General features: G+C 33.7%; 1 protein-coding gene across 1 annotated transcript in view; it reads left to right on the top strand.

The window, feature by feature from the left end:
* The first annotated feature begins 1,083 nt into the window (after window positions 1-1,083).
* NALF1 (NALCN channel auxiliary factor 1) overlaps window positions 1,084-17,136 on the top strand; it is a 1,037,778-nt gene continuing 1,021,725 nt past the window's right edge. Inside the window, exon 1 of the mRNA XM_053707790.1 lies at window positions 1,084-1,815. Coding sequence (XP_053563765.1) covers window positions 1,084-1,815 — 732 coding nt within the window. The remainder of the gene's footprint in view (window positions 1,816-17,136) is intronic.

Genomic DNA, 17,136 nt, shown 5'->3' on the forward strand with positions numbered 1-17,136 from the left:
ATTTTAAATACCGGTATATATCATTTTTAATGTATTTTACTTGTATTCTTATTAGAGAATAAAAATAATACAAGTACAATACATTGTTTACACATTTCAGTATTTATTATTATTATTATTATTATTTCAACAGTGCCTTTAAAACCAAGCTAGTTACACTATTTAGTTAAAATGTTCCTTTTCTTTTTATTTTATTGTTTTGGTAAAGTCACTTATGCTTAATTAATTTCATTTTTTCTTCTTCAGTTTTAACTCTAATTAAACGCTAATCAGAAAATGTGGCACTGCTCCACAATTTGAAAGGATTTATTACATACTTCTATATAGTTCAGTTCCATTTGATAGACTGCAATTCACTTTTTTCTTTATCAGAGCTGCAACTGTGCTAATCCTCCTTAAGTGAACAATGAAGAGAAAGGCTGTGAGAGATGCATGGGCGGTGTTTGAAGCTGAATGCTGGTTCATGAGAAATAGAGGGATACAGAAATTGCTGGGGATACAGAATTTTACACTACACCGGGGATGACGCAGAAGAGCAATCTCCCCCCCAAAAAGTGTTTCAGGACGAAGATGGCGGCAACTTAGCACAGGACCAAGATGACTGTGGCCATCAGGAGGAAAAACCCAGGGTTTTCCACCCAATTTGCAAAGGAAAAGACTCCTGGCTGAAGCTGCACATCAAAGTGATCTTTTAAAATCATTCTCTAGTTTGTCAGTGAAAAGAAGGAGAAAGGCTGATGAAAGTGGTTTGTGGAAAAGGAGAGATATCAGCACGCTTAAGAGGAAGGCAAAAGGCATGCAGTCACAGGGAAGTAGGATTTTCTCAGGAATGCTATGGATAACCATGATTTGACAATGACAGGGTTTATCTCTTTATTTCCTCTAATTGGATGGATATAGCTGATCAGCAGCACTGCAAGAAGTCACATCCTGCCGTAGGCAAACCCTGTGAAAGGGGAAAGCGCAAAGAAAGATAAGAAAGACAGGAGAAAGCAAATCAATCCTCAAGTCAATGAATATTGTAGTAGCACTGGCAAAGGAGCCCCCACGGTGGAGTCAGCCAGAGCAGTGCGTTCCCAAAATATGACCAAGGGTGCTTGGATGTGTCGGCAGTATGAAGACAGCTTAAAAATTTGTTTTGCACCCCGGGAGAACGAAAAACCTTTTACTGATTCAGAGAGGGCTCAGAAATGGCGACTGTCTTTAGCTTCTCTCTTGTTTTTTACAGTCCTGCTTTCTGATCATTTATGGTTCTGTGCTGAGGCAAAATTGACAAGGACCAGAGACAAAGAGCAGGGCACCTTACTTGCAACTAGCATGGATGATCAATTGCCATCAGTAGAAGGACATTTACTCTCACCTACCCTTAAATCTTCTCAAAAGAGCCTTAGCAAAGGCAAAAAAGCTATTTTTCTAGGAAATTCTACCAAACCTCTGTGGCGGCTAGAAACGTTTTCCCCACTTAGTCCATTTGATCAACATTTTAGTGTTGATGATGCCGAATCTGTCTGTAGGAACTTCAGTGAGTGGCCAATGGATATGCCTGCTCACTCCAACTTGAGTAATTTTTACCTTTCCTTTTGTAATTCTTATACACTTTTGGATTTGTTTTCTGGTTTCTCAAATCCGGACATTTACAACTGTAGTTTAGATATGGTGGAGAATGGGGATATACCTGGTTGCAGACAGTGTGTCCAGGCTTACCAACGATCTGATCTACTCGCTCAGGAGAAATATGAAGAGTTTGAGGTTTTGCTACAGAAATATTTACAGTCGGATGAGTATTCTGTAAAATCATGTTCTGAAGACTGCAAGGTAGGAAGCTGGTTTGTTATTTAATTTCTTAAGCTGGAAACCTCTGATTGCAGTTACAAGACATGTGATGCACAGGTGCTGAAAACTGATTCCTGTTTCTTGAAAAACTACCTCATGTGGCCCTTTTTAAATATGAATGAACTGTCTTTTCCAACATTACTTTCATGTTTGTCATCTGAATGCACAATGACTAATAGGTTTGTCTATGGCCTGGTCTCACGTTAGCAAAATCCTGCTGAGCACAATGATTTTCTTACAAGCTGTTGCACTTGTCTCAGCATGAAGGTAAATAACAGTACTACAGGTGTGAGTTCATGAAGTTTTTTTTCAAAATGTTATAATTTGTTTGTGATTTCTAATACAAATAAAGCAAAATTATCATAGAATTACCTACTGGTATCGACACTTACTTTGCATTGCAATGATGACAATGAAACAGAAAAAAAATTGGTAACCAGACAATTTAGAATCTAGAACAGGTGGCACAGCATGAATTCTGAAGGACAGATAGCTCAGTATTTTAGAGCATCATGTTGAATACAAATGTGGTATTGCAGTCTATATGCAGTGGATTAGATGCTTTGTTATTAAACACAGAAACAGCCTAGTGAATGTGCAGAATTCAGCTTGATCCTTTACCTTTGGTGTCCAACATTTCTTTCTATAGCTCAAGGACTCTTGATTTACAGCTTTGTTAATTTACAATAAATAGACACTGCAAGGAAGGAACAATCATTGAATTTAAATAAGATTAATGTCCATGGTTAATTTATGGCACTATCTTGTGTGTACAATTTTAATCAGATTATTTTTAATAGTTGCTGTCACCTGTAAAGATACCTGAGGTTCCAAGTGATATGATTGGCATGAGAAAGCACACATATGGAAAACAGCCACAGTGCTATGGATAAGGTTATCTCGCACAGGCATGTTTTACAAATTGGTCCTCATTCAGGATTTGCTTCTAGGCTTATGGATAATTTCTATCTTCTTTATTTATGGCCTGGTATGTACCAGGACAACCTTACATATGTTAACTCTTTATTGATGTATGACAATAATTTGGCTTGTGAGATGCTGCATATGAAATGTTGCCTATAAATCTTAATCTTTGTCTCATAATTTTGCTGGGTTGTTTGGGAAGACATGGAAACCTAAGCATTATAGCTTTAAATGTATACATTTTGGTCACATAAGTATATATTATGAGAATATAATCTGCATATGTGCTATGTAATGGGGCATAAAAAAACATATTTTATACCAGAAAAGTACATATTTTACAAATGACCATCCAAGTAACATTTTGTTGTTAGTGCTAGAGGCCTTTTTATCCCCCCCCCCCCCAAGCTTTAGCATGGCATTGGACATATCAGTGATTTATGGTAAGATAGTAATTATGTTATCCATTCTACTGACAACTTGTTTATTTCTAGATCAATGTTTTTAGTTTTCTTATGCAATTTATTCATTAATTTAATGAAAACATTACTTGCAATGCATTCTTTTTACTACTTCACATCATGTTCTATTCATATTATTATGGTTTCTGGAAATTATGCATGGCATTAGAGATTTTCAATCCAACCCACAACCAATTGCAAACTGGGTGAGGGAAGCTAAGCAGTATCAGTATACTTGTGTATATATACCAGTGAATCCACACTTGTTGGACCTCCACTGATTAACAGATATCAATCCCCAAGAAACTTAGCAGTGGGCAAAAACCCTTTCTTAGGTTTTCCCTTGGGGACATAAGACTCCTAACTCCTTAATGTACCCTCACTCCTCTTCCAAATGTTATATCTTTACCATTTTATTATAGTGCTACCAAATTGGCGTGTTAATCATGTGCCTTACTCTCCTAGTATATCAGTAAAATGCCTAGGCACAATTTTAGTTTTGAACTTGTTATTCAGATTGTCCTACAATTTTAATTTACATTAATACAGTGTTGGTCAATTAAGGTGATAGCAGACTTTTTTCCCAGTAAGATTTAGGTATTCTTCTTAACAGTTAATTGTATTTTGTATGGTTTGATATATTCTAATCAAACCTCCTCTTCATACTAACTCCATGAAGCCTCTTTAAGCCATAATTCCTTAAGCACCTCTGGGAAATTGGGTATTGAAAGACAATATTATGCTAATAATAATATAGTAAATATAACAATACTTAAACATGATACATATGTGTTTTTTTTCTCCATTGTAGTTTAGGCTTGTAAATTATATGATGTTTTTCCTGTAAAAGTGTACAGCTTTTATACTGTAATTATTACATGCAAATGTAGGCCAAGGTATGGTGAACATTTTAAGGTGTCCAGTCTATTTTTGAATGTACAAATTCTGATGTCTTGTGATGTATTGTCATAGAAATGTTGGCTCAACTTTGAGTAAATATGCTTGTTGGCTTTTTCTTTGTTGTAAAACAAACATAAATTAATACATTTAGATAGAAGTTTGGCAAAATTGTAAAAAAAAAATGACAGTCCTACTGATTGCAACCAGTTTTTTAAACGTATATGATAACTCTCAGACATTTATTTTTTAATTATCCAGCTTTTACTCCTTCAGAAAATCTATACTGTTTATTTTGATGTCTGTCAAGCATGGGGTGTGTACTTTAGGGGCAACATAACCAGTATATATCTCTGTAATTGCCTGTGAACATAACTAAATGTAAATCTTCCTGTAATTATTATCCTAGCTTTTATTTTGTTGAACAATGTTTATGTGGCCAAAAATACAAAGTAAAAGCTGAAATAATAGATATTTTTCATACATTAGGTTTTGTGACTATGCTAGCCAGACTATTGAGTGTGAAAAGTCGCCACCTAAATGATTATTCTACTTCCTTTTTAATATACTAACCTTATTAACATTAGTTGAATTACTGCTTTGCCCCAGTTTGAAGAGAATCTTTGTATAGAAGTTAGCCTGTAAATTAGAAATTGTTAGTGAACATTCTATCTACATTTTTCTAACGCAGTGGTTCGTAGGCTCTTGCACTGTCCATGGTGCTGAGTGATGCCAGCTTGTTAGTTAAAGCAGTAAAAGTTCCACAGTTTCCTAAAGCACTCTCCAGGGTGCTGGAAAGTCTGATTAAAGAATCATGTGAATGATCAGCGCAGTGGCCAAATTATTTCAAAGTATGTATTTTGACAGCTTACTAACTTACTGATAAATGCTAATGACATCAAGATTGTACAAAATACCAGCTACAAAATGTTAAACATACTGAGCACATATGTTAGCACAGTCAAGCATTAGGATATTGTTCCCTATAGCTATACACTCAGCTACAATGCATTTGAATATTTGTGATATACTATAAGCAAGCTTCAATAATGTGTGAATTTCAGTTACAAAACTGCAGATTTATTGTAGTTTTGTTATAATAAATGCTCTATCTATAAAATTAAGTACTGAGGGAACATAAACATTTGTTTGAAGTAACCAACAGGGCATTTCAGATTCACACAGAAGCTTGTTTGTAATAAACTTTTTTTTTTTTTAAATATACTGTACTAATGAGAGAGGTTACCAAAAAGAATATAATAATCTTTCTCATGCACATGAGATACAATGTGCCTTTACATTAGCCACTCATGCATGCTCTTAATACCGGCAGAGATAACTTTACTCAGAATCACTTTTCCAAATGCTTCAAAGCACATTTGAATCCTACTACTGCTCATTTCAAATTCAATTTTATGTACCTTTAAATGGAAATGACCTCTGTGTTTGACATACCAAATGCGTGAAAACATTGCTCACATTGCGTAATATTATTCTGAAATCCATTAAAACAGAAAATATTTTTTTTTAAATAAATAAATAACCATACCTTAAATTTTCTAGCAGTCAGTTACTAATTATGGTTCATAAAATGAACTTTAATATGTACATTTCAATTAAAATCTGATGGTTTGCATTTGAATTGATTCCTAAAATTAGCATTTCATCATTGCTGTTCGGAAATACATTATTGTTATATAATCACGCATACATCAGTATCATGTTATGGAGTATGTGTCCAATATCCAGTAAGTTTGGTGACTTGGTACTGGTGACTGGGATGTTAAATGGTAAGATAATGCCAGATTTGAATTTGATATACATATACAGAATTATAATGTCTGTACAGAATCTGTAAACTGAAGTCTATTTATTTTTATATTTCAGGGATAGTTTTCTCCTCTTCATTTTCTGATGAAGAATAAAACTATCCCCATGAGTTTGTTTGCAGGTAGACAACATAATTTTGCTGTTACGACACTGATTGGCAAATATAAATTAACATTTTTTTTATTATGATTAAGTCTATATAGAAGAACCCTTTTTAAGTATCCAGATTTCCCATGATACTTTCCATTTTATAATGTATTTTATGCAGAACATATCCTGGTATGGCACTTTTGTTTTTCAAAGCTTTACTTTTACATTACTACACAGCAATAAAAGTAGGTATCACATGATGTTTACACAGCATTCAAAATCTATCAGAACATGAACTGCTAGATTGTATTGTACTATCAGTATTTTGATTTGATTTGATTATACAGGTGGCCCTCGTTTTACAACGGTTCAATTTACACCGTTTCAGAATAACAACCTTTTTTTCCAGTTATGTGATTGTTATTGAAAAGCATTGAGAAGCAGTGCATTTATTAAAATAGCCAGTAGGTGGAGCTGTCCGCTTGTGTTGCAGCAAAGCCAAGCAAGCTGAAATTAATCAGTTTAACCAGACCTGAGCTATTGAGCAGATTTCAAAGGAACAAGATCTTCCTGTCTATAAATCAGTCCAGATTGGAATGCATAGAAAGAACTGTTTGCAGAAAAATTCAAGTGAAGTCTGTGTTGTGTGATTATTTTATTAGGTTTATAATGCTGGTTAGCAAATGTTTTTGTTCATTTAACTTAGTTTAATTATATATTCTGTGATGTGTGATTATTTTATTAGGTTTATAATGCTGTTTAGCATTTAAAGTCTTCATTTCAAAGCTTTAAAAATAATGTATTAGGTGTTACTTATGACAATTTTGAGAGGGGCCTGGAACCTAACTCCCCCACTTCCCATTGACTTACATTATAAACTGGGTTTCAATTTACAACGGTTTCGATTTACAACCATTCCTTCTGGAACCTAACCCCGGCGTAAACTGAGGGCTACCTGTAAATGTAAACCAAATAATTTTTTTTTTCAGCAGGCCCAGCAGATTCACAATAAGCCATTATTATATATATAATTTATGGCATTTGAGATAGCTGCAGAAAAAAACTGTACAAAAAAAAGTATATAAGTTTATTAAATAATATTGCAAATGGCCCAGTGACTACTGCTGTTACTGAGCTCCCTTACTAAATTGTCATCAAGTATACCCACATGTGAAATAGGGGCACATACAGCCTTTTGGGAGTTATACTATAGCTTAGAGAGGTCCCATTTTGCAGAACAGAAAGCACTTTTTTCTCGAAAGTTGGTAATTGTTACCACAGTGATCAACTGATGATACAGACAAAATACATATATTTTTTTACAAGAGGGACTTGTCTACTAGAAAATGAACTGTATTAGGAGTCTCTAGACATGCCAGATCTTTTTTATTGTGCATATAATGCAACATCCCCAAGAAAATCCCCATGTGTTTATTTACTTTATTTTTAAAAGATCTGCTTTCTAGTACTGCTCAAAGACCGCCACCATTTGAAAGAACAGGTATATTTCTTTGAAATGAGAGGTATTGGATGTGTGATGCTGCTAAGGGAGCTGAGATTGAGGGTTTCAATACAGCTCCCTTGCAGCTACTGTGCACCCTGTTCAGCCCATTTATGGCATAACCAAGTGGTCACGTGGTGACATCACTGGCACTCCTATGAAGTCTGGGAGTGCTGCTCACTAGGCCACCAATGATACCTGGCCTGCAGTGCGGGGGATCGCAAAAAAAACAGCGTTTGCCGATCCCCCTGCATGAATAAAAAGGCTTGTCACATGCCTAAGGCCACAATGTGCTTAACAAACATAGCTCCTCATGCCCATTGAAGGGGTTAAAGAGTTATATGTCTATGCATATAGTCAATGGGCTCCATTTATGAGGCTGCAGATATAGATACAATGTTTGTAGGCTCATGAGAGTGGGCCAGAATCGATTGTTAAGCAGCTGGAGTCATAAAACCTCTGCTTCATAACTTTGCCGTCACCTCAAAGGTGGTGGAGTTAAAGGGACTCTAAACTTATGGTTACAACCTCAGTTACATGGTTACTACTTACAATGATTGTTTTTTTCTCTCCTGTACCTGCAGCTCTCTTTAAAGCTTTACTTTTATTTTAACCCATTACAGAAACATGTTGGTAAAGCTGTGCATCTTTAGACTGGGCGCCGCGATTTTGTAACATGCGTATTTTTGCATTCTGTGATAGAAGCAGAGTGCTTTCACAGATTAGTGACGCTACTGCCTTTTGACAGCTGTACCTTCCACTTTGGGTTATCTTACACAACAGATAACAGGGACTTTACATATTTTAAAGGTTTTTCTTAAGCAGTATAAAAGTTACATAAATAAAAAAAGGCCTCAGGAATAATAAAGAGCAATGTATCCACTGCAAAAATGTACATCTCCCACTCTGTATTGTGCACTCTAAACTGAAGAGAACAATAAGGCTTGTCAAGAACACAATAACGTCACTGATCTGTGCATATCCACCACTTCTCTCACTGTGCGAGTATACTTAAATTCCAAGATGGCGGCACCCAGTGTGAAGATGCAGAGCTTCACTAACCAGCACTTATAAAGGATTCAAAAAAGAGAATTGCTTTAAAGAGAGCTTCAGACACAAGAGGAAAATCTATAGCATGGGGAGCTGTACCTGTACTATTATTATTATTATTATTATTATTATTATTATTATACTTTATTTATAAAGCGCCAAAATATTCTGCAGCGCTGTCCATGGGAACAATTAATTTAATTAAAACAATGATATAAAACTTGGACAGGACAAAATTTACAAACACATACAGGACGAATTGAGGGCTCTATTCCTGTGGGAATTTACAATCTAGTTGTACCTTGCAGTTTAATGCCCCTTTAAATCACCCTATTCAGCTTCAATCTGTTTGATTACCAGACCCTGCTCTCGTGCAATTGCTTGCATGAGAGCAGTGGACTTGGCTGAACAAACAATTGTAATCCTGCTGTTTGATAAATGTTTGTGTGTGTTGGGGGGGGGGGGGCATTGATCATTTTACCTAATATACTGATTTAGTTTAAATATCTAGAAAAAATAAAAAAATATTATAATTAATACGATCTTAGAGAAACATTCTGTAATAAAACAAAACACTAACTTTGAGATTAACATATTTTTCATGCTCTCGATGACACATCTTGGAGCACATGGAGTTCTTTAAAAGAAAAAAGTATAGTGAGTCTTCAAATTATCTTACAAAGCTTCTCAAAGGTCTTTGATTGTGATATATGTCCCTAATATACTACAACCTAGAACAGTTAGGCACTCTGAAGTCCAGCCGAGCATCATGGGAAATGTAGTCCTGAAACATCTGGAGTGCCAGGGTTCCCCATCACTGCTCTAGAATATTTATTTTAAGATTATACACTGTATAAGAATGATGATTTAGAAAAATTTCACAGTAATGCTAAGTAATTTGAATGTATCAGAACTTGTGCCCTACAAATGTATAGAGCCAAATAGTTTTATTTTTTATTTTTGTTTTAAATACAGTTCTTTAAAATTGTATTTATCTAAAACACCATTAAAATTGGGTTTCATGTCCCTTAAAACATATTCTTCCACTTTCAGTTCAGTTGCAATAGTGATGATATTGGTGCCCTCATTGATGCTTTTTGAAGGGAAAGTGAAATAATAAACATGTAATATTATTTCTAGACTATAAGTGACAATATTATGTTAATGTTTTCTGGGTTGTGTGTCAGTAGTTAAGTTAGATTATGAGCCTGGAATAGACTAAAAAAGTGTACTTTAATAGCACCGGCATACAACAGATGTGTACCGTCTATTTATGGCACTATTTCTGTTGAATCATATATTTAAAAGAATTAGTCAATTATATGTCACAATTAAAACCCCTGTGGACATTTTTAAATTAAATAATAAAAATATGTCACTGAGGAGCAGGAAATAATTACTTTGCCTAATATATTTATGCCATGATTTAAATTCTAAGAATGATTACTTTACATACATTTTAGAATAGATTTCAGCATGTGTGTCTGCTCTTTTTTCTCCTATGCGTATATGTTGCACCTGTTTTTGTTTTTTTCTATTCAGCAGAGACTAATGAACAGATTTTACAGTAAAATAATTTCGGTATTAGAGTAAATTGCACATCATAAACAGATTAAAGGGATCAAAATGCTATATGTCAGTCCTGTTTAAAATGATATGCAATATACTGTATATTGAATTCCATGAGGGTCAAAACCTTATGGAAGGTGCCTTCTGTCTTATACTCCTGTCACTCATTGTGCTACATCAACTACATACCCCTGCCATTAATTGTGCTAATCAAAAAACAAAATAAACACTAATCGCTCTAAACATAAAAGCGCTAAATCCGAAGTTATTTTCGAAAGTTTCATATTCCAATGTTTTTCACAAAGAAGAACATATTATTTTGGTTTTAAATATATATATATATATATATATATATGATTTTTTTTGTAAAATATATATCTATACCTATATTGCTATATGAATATATACAGGCATAGATAGATACGGATATTAATAGAAATATATATTTAGAAATACCAAGAACATTTTCTTCTAAGTGAAGAACATTGTAATGTAAAATATTTACATTAAATTTAATAATTTTACAAGTTTTAAGGTATTTGAGTGGAAAGGGCTCCAAAGTGTATATATAATATAATATTATATATATATATATATATATATATATATATATATATATATATATATATATATATATATATATATATATATATATATATCTCAAAATAACAAGAGTATTGCATTGAGCAATGATACTTTTTTATTGGACTAGCTATACATTTATAAGATGACAAGCTTTCAGAAGAATGTCTTCCTTTTTCAAGTCTGAAGCAAATACTGACCAATTTGATGGAATTTACAGATTATATCTTAAAACATAGGATGGCTAAAAAGACAGAAAGTGTTACAGAGGTTTGAATGCAGGGGGAGGAGGGGGGTGTCGTAAAAATCTTGATAGGGGTTTAGGAGACAGAGGCAGACAGTGTCAGTAAAGGATAACAGAGAGGGGAAATATATGGTTGTACACAAAGCATATATTGACAAAGTGTATATATATATATATATATATATATATATATATTATATATATATATATATATAAAAGTTATATATCAACATAGACCAATATGTATAAAGATATAAATTAGGTATACAGGGGAATATAATATATTAAAAAAAAAAAAAAGAGAAAGGAAAGGAAAAAAAAGGGGAATAATAATAATGACAAAAGTGTGGACATAGGCTTACATGCGTACCTATGCATAGAGAGTGTGAAATATACAATGTAATTGACTACAGTCTTCTGAAAGCTTGTCATCTTATACATTTATAGTTAGTCCAATAAAGAGTATTATTGCTCAATGCAATACTCTTGTTATTTTGATATCTAAATCTCTGGATTAACACGGCTACTCCAATCAATGTGACTATATATTTTTATATATATGTGTGTGTGTGTGTATATGTATATATGTGTGTGTATATATATATATATATATATATATATATATATGTGTGTGTGTGTGTGTATATGTATAATAACCCGATGACTGCAATTTATGTTTCCCTCAATTGCACCCTTTACTTTAAACTTACAAGGTAGCACGATTGCTATATTGCTTATTGCAACCAGCGCTAACTTTAGCACGTCATTTGTAATCTAGCCCATATTTTCTTAAAACTACATATAAGTATTATTATACATTTTGTTGCTTGTGATAGACATAATATTACTTTATAGCCCTTTAATATAATTTTCCTTATAGATAAAAGGCTATCTCATTGTGCCCCTTAACTATACCTTAATTACAATAAATAAGAAGATGATTTGTATAGGCTATAGTGTTGATGCTTTTATGAAAATTAATTATTGAATAGTCTTTTTAATTTGCTAACAACCTGATAATGCAATTGATTCTTAATAGACTGATGCAAATTGTTTTATATTATTAAAAAAAAACCCAGCAAGCTTTGTTTTAATTTATTATGAAAATGCTATTTGGAGGCAATAAATAGCTGAGACTAATGCAATATATTACTGAAAGCAAATTAGAACAGTTAATTAAATTACAATGTGATAACACACTACTGTAAATGCCTTTTAAACATGAAATCACAAACACCCATATCTGAAAATGTTTATTAAAAATAATCATTATTAGGTCATCACTATCATGGGGCATATTAAGTTTGCCTGCAAGCGACTAATTAGTTAAATGGCTTGTGCTTCAGGAAAGTAAAAACATGAATCTTTATACTTTCTTTAACCTATTAGAACAGGTTATAACAAATATATATATATATATATTTTTCTATCTATCTATCTATCTATCTATCTATCTATCATCTATCTTTCTGTTTACCTGACTGACTGTCTGCCTATCTGTGTGCCTTTCTGTCTGTTTATTTATCTGTTAGGATGTGTTATTTAAAAATGGGGAGGGTGTGTAATTATAAAATGTGAAATAAGAAATTTTGCATTTTCCCCTTTAGGTACTTTAATTTGAACATCCCTATTAAACTTTAGTTTCCATTAGAAGTATTTACACAAAAGTTTTGACAAAAAATAGAGGGATAAAGTTCTCATTAGGATTATTTCTTTCATGGTAATAAAACAAATTATCTCTGATTAATTTATCCTTGAAGTCATTTGCACCAAAGTAAGGGGCCCCCTTTCTTTGCTGGTAAACGAACATGGGTATAGGAAGCAATGTTAAATGCAGGCAGCAATTGCTCCCATCCTGCTGTGATCCTGGACAGACAGGTTTGCAGAAGTGAACCTTGTCTGTCCGGGCTTTGTTAAATGGGACCATATGCCTCTAAATCACTGCAGCATGGAAGACCAGGAATATGAATTCTGCCAGTATTTTCAAGGAGTATATTCCTGGACTGTTTTGCTATTTGTATGAAATGAATTGACTAATTGCTGATTAATTATGTCTGCTATGGCCAGAATCATAACAATTTTTATGTTTCTCTTCTCATTTGGTGTCAGGGATATTTATGTTGTTTATACAAACTAAAGTTAAGCACAATATTTGCAGCTAAATGCAAACATTTAAATGATGGTGTTCACAAGAACGATAACAACATAAAATATTGATATCATATTCATATATGATTTTAAGCCCATTGTTTGTTTTGTTTACCTCATCCAAGATTTTTTTATGTTTGTTTTTAATTTAGTTGTTTTCTTTTTTTTCTTTCTTTCTTTTCTTTTTTTTACTTCTTTCTCCCTTTCCCTCTTACTCCCTTTCCCTCTTTCTTTCTCTCAGTTGCACAGATCTCTCTCAGACTCCCACATGCAGTGGTTGGCTTAGATGGTTCAACTCAAGCAGCTGTCATCACCAAGCACAACTCCTATTGCCTATGTCTCTGAGAATAAATGCAGCAGCTCTTTTAATAACATATTGCGACTCCCCCTGTCATATTGCAGCCGACATCATTCTTTGTGATGTTTCTATACAGAGCTCTTTCCAAATGAAAACTGGAAACATATGTACAATAAGAAACTATAGTCTTTAAACAACATATCTAGATCTTTTATTCATATTTTTCAAGGGCACTTAAAAAGTGACAGTGCATATTGGGATAATGAAATTCTGCTGCTGTGGTTTACTTCTTAAAGGGACATTTTTAGTAAAAAAAAATAAATTGTGTCATAATGAAAAATACAATTTATTTTCTGCTTATATGAACAATATTTTTTTTTCTTGCAACTTTTTCTTTATTGTATAAGGCAATGATTTAAACTATCTATATATCTAAATATCTATTGATATGTATCTATGTATATGCATAACAAAATAAAGATCCATGCTGTTCCCAATAATCACAAGTCATAGTGATAGTATAACTCCCCTTATGGAAATGCACTTACTGGAAATCCCCTCAGTCGTGATAAAGTGATATTTTACTTGTTACTAATATATATATATATATATATGTGTGTGTGTGTGTCTATAGTAGCAGAGATAGTGCACTCTCACTTCTGTATCATCTGCCAGGGTGCTAGTAGGTAATTATAATAGCAATGAAAGAAACTTGCACTCGCTGGTACTTTTCAACAATCTTTACTGTGACAAGGTAACGTTTCGGGATAATATATCCCCTTCCTCAGAAATATTATCCCCGAAACGTTACCTTGTATTTTTTGTATTTTTTCTGGTATAGATAAATGCTTTTTATTTCAAGACATCATGATTTTTCTGGTACAGTCCTGACTTTGGGATGTCTTACTCTAATTTTTATGATGTCTTGGGTTGTCCTGAATTTATCTTGCAGGGCGTTGCACTATTACTGTCTAAAAAGTGAGCTCTACTTATTTAGCACAAGAAATCACCCTTGCTTCTAAGATCTCACACACATTATAGGAAACAATGAACTTTCACTCTAAATAAGTAGCACTCATTTTGGGCCATCTCACTGTCTAATGCAAACTCTAATGCCCCAACAGAGTATGTGAGTGAACATAAATTTCATATAATTGTATAGGTCGGCTGCTAGTTTGATCATTCTGTTTGCTGTATTATATTGGGTTGCCTGTCAACTTGTGTATTTTGTATATTTATATTGGTTCTGCTGTTGCGTTACCCTTACAAATAATAATTTCTGCTCACAGATGGTCATAAATCAATAAATCTTTTTTTTATCACCCCTCAACATTTATGAGGTGTCCTGAATTTGGGTCTGGGAAATCTTCTCACCGTACTACAAACCATGAAGCTTATAGCTATCTTTAGTAAAAGCTACAACACAAACTACTGAATAATCTTCCATTTAAAGTAACAGGGAGACATATCTCAATGACTTTTTGTATATGGTAAGAAATGCTAAATGATCTCTTCAGTAATTATGGAGCTAAAAATATTTTTTTTGGGAGGCATATGCTAAACAGCTTAATTATTTTTTGAGAGGGTAGGTTTCTATGTGATGAGCATGTACAATGATTTAGTTGTAGTTACTTAAATGAAATGTGTTTTTTTAGAAACAAATGTTATGTATGTATGTATAGTATATACTATATACATATTGTATATGTATAGTTTTTATGTATAGGTGTAATTTTTGAATGTCATTGGATTGAATGTTTTTTTATTATTTTTATGTTTGTGATTGTTTTTAAATGGACATTAAACACTAAACAAATGCTAGATAGAATGATGCATTCAATGAAAGATTAGTATGAGAATAACATGTAGTTGTAGTTTTCAGTGTTCCAGTAGCTCTTTAAATAGTGACAAAATAAGTGTAATGTTTTCAGTGTCTATAAATAAAATAATGGGGGCTGCCATGTTGTGCCTTAGTTTACCTTCTCTGCTGTGGCCAATTAGGGAGAGTTATAAATAGGTCATCAGAGTTTGCAGCCAATGGTTGTGTGGAATATAATAGTGTCCTGCACAAAGCTCATAATTTAAAAATGGAATTACAGGAAACAGGGACAAAATTAATAATGAAAACACGTTGCAGACTTTTTTTTATATATATACAATTTATCATTTTATATTACCATCTCAAAGTGTTTAATGTCCCTTTAAGGTATTTGTTATATTTTATTTCTAACTCTTGCTAGCTCTAGTTAATAGTTATATATTTATTTTAATTTCATGCAGTGTAATGGTTATGAGCAAAACTGCAATTTATAAGATAATAGTATTATCTTTATTTATACAAATTATAGATCGATACTCAAATCATTGTAAAATTTATTATTTATTTATCAGTTTAATTTTCAAGTATGATGTTACCTAACAAAAGTTATTAAGTATTAAATTCAGTTACAGAAAAAAAATGTCAAAAAGGTATTGAAACTAATAGAAATTGAATAACAAAATAATTCTGAATTTACACTCTGCAACACTCCCCCAAACACCTGTTTTTTGTAAATCATTAACCTGTTGCTATTTTTTTTTCCTGGGGAAAAGTACTATGTGTGGGATTTAATTACAAAATTTACAGTAAAGGAGAACTCAGAATCCCATAGTCATTGTTTGAGAAAAAATTTGTACTCTGGTACTATGACAATGTCAGCTATAATGTCATGTGTAGGGTCATCAGTGGTATAATATAAAACAAAATATGTCTTCAACAAAGCAAAGGCAGTGTCCTTCCTAGGTTTTGATAATGCACATATACATTTCCCAGTGGTTAAAGGGACAGTAAACACCTTAGATCTATACTTTAATTGTGTTTTTGTAACGCGTCCATCACCGTCGTCAGTTGCGCGCAGCCTGCAGCGCGAGACAGCTTCAGGAAGCTCCAGCACTCAGCTGTTATATTACAGCCGAGAGCTGGAACTCCTGAAGCTTCAGGCATCTGCCGCATATGGAGCCGGATTGCTATCGGTGCTCCGCCTCCATATGAGAGCAGATGCCTGATCGTTACAGACGGTGACACCGTTTGTGTCACCATCTGTAACGATCTTCTGCTGGTGTCGGCAGGAGATGTGGGCGGGAGGCGGGTGGGCAGCTCAGCAGCAAAGGGGGGAGGGAAGGGGAGGGGGTGTAAGGGCCATATCCCACAGACATTAAAGGAACAGGGAGGGATAGGGCAGCTACACTACAGAAAAGGGGTTTGAGCTGTTTGAAAGGGGATCAGGGACAGAGGGATAGGTGCAGGGAAAGAGGTATAGGGACAGAAGGATAGGGACAGAAGGATAGGGAGAGGGACAGAAGGATAGGGATAGGGACAGAGGGATAGGGACAGAGGGATAGGGATAGAGGCATAGGGATAGATGGATAGATTAATATAGGGATAGATGGATAGGTATATTTATTTTATTAAACATTTTGGCCAGTGTACACAGGCTTTACAACTAGTATGTATAAAAAAATATTTAGCTATACATAGAAATGTAATTTGGCTCTGAATATTGTAGATTTTTCTAATTCTCAGACTTGTAAATTGACACTGCAGAGGCTGCTCTGTTAAAGCTTTCTCTAATTGGCTGATAAAGAGAAAACAATGCACTATTTTCTGATCTAATGACTGGCTAGCCTTGTCGGCATACTCAATCCTGGATTGGCTGCTCTAAATAAGGCA

This window comes from Bombina bombina, chromosome 3 (assembly GCF_027579735.1).
Source record: "Bombina bombina isolate aBomBom1 chromosome 3, aBomBom1.pri, whole genome shotgun sequence".
NCBI lineage: Eukaryota > Metazoa > Chordata > Amphibia > Anura > Bombinatoridae > Bombina > Bombina bombina.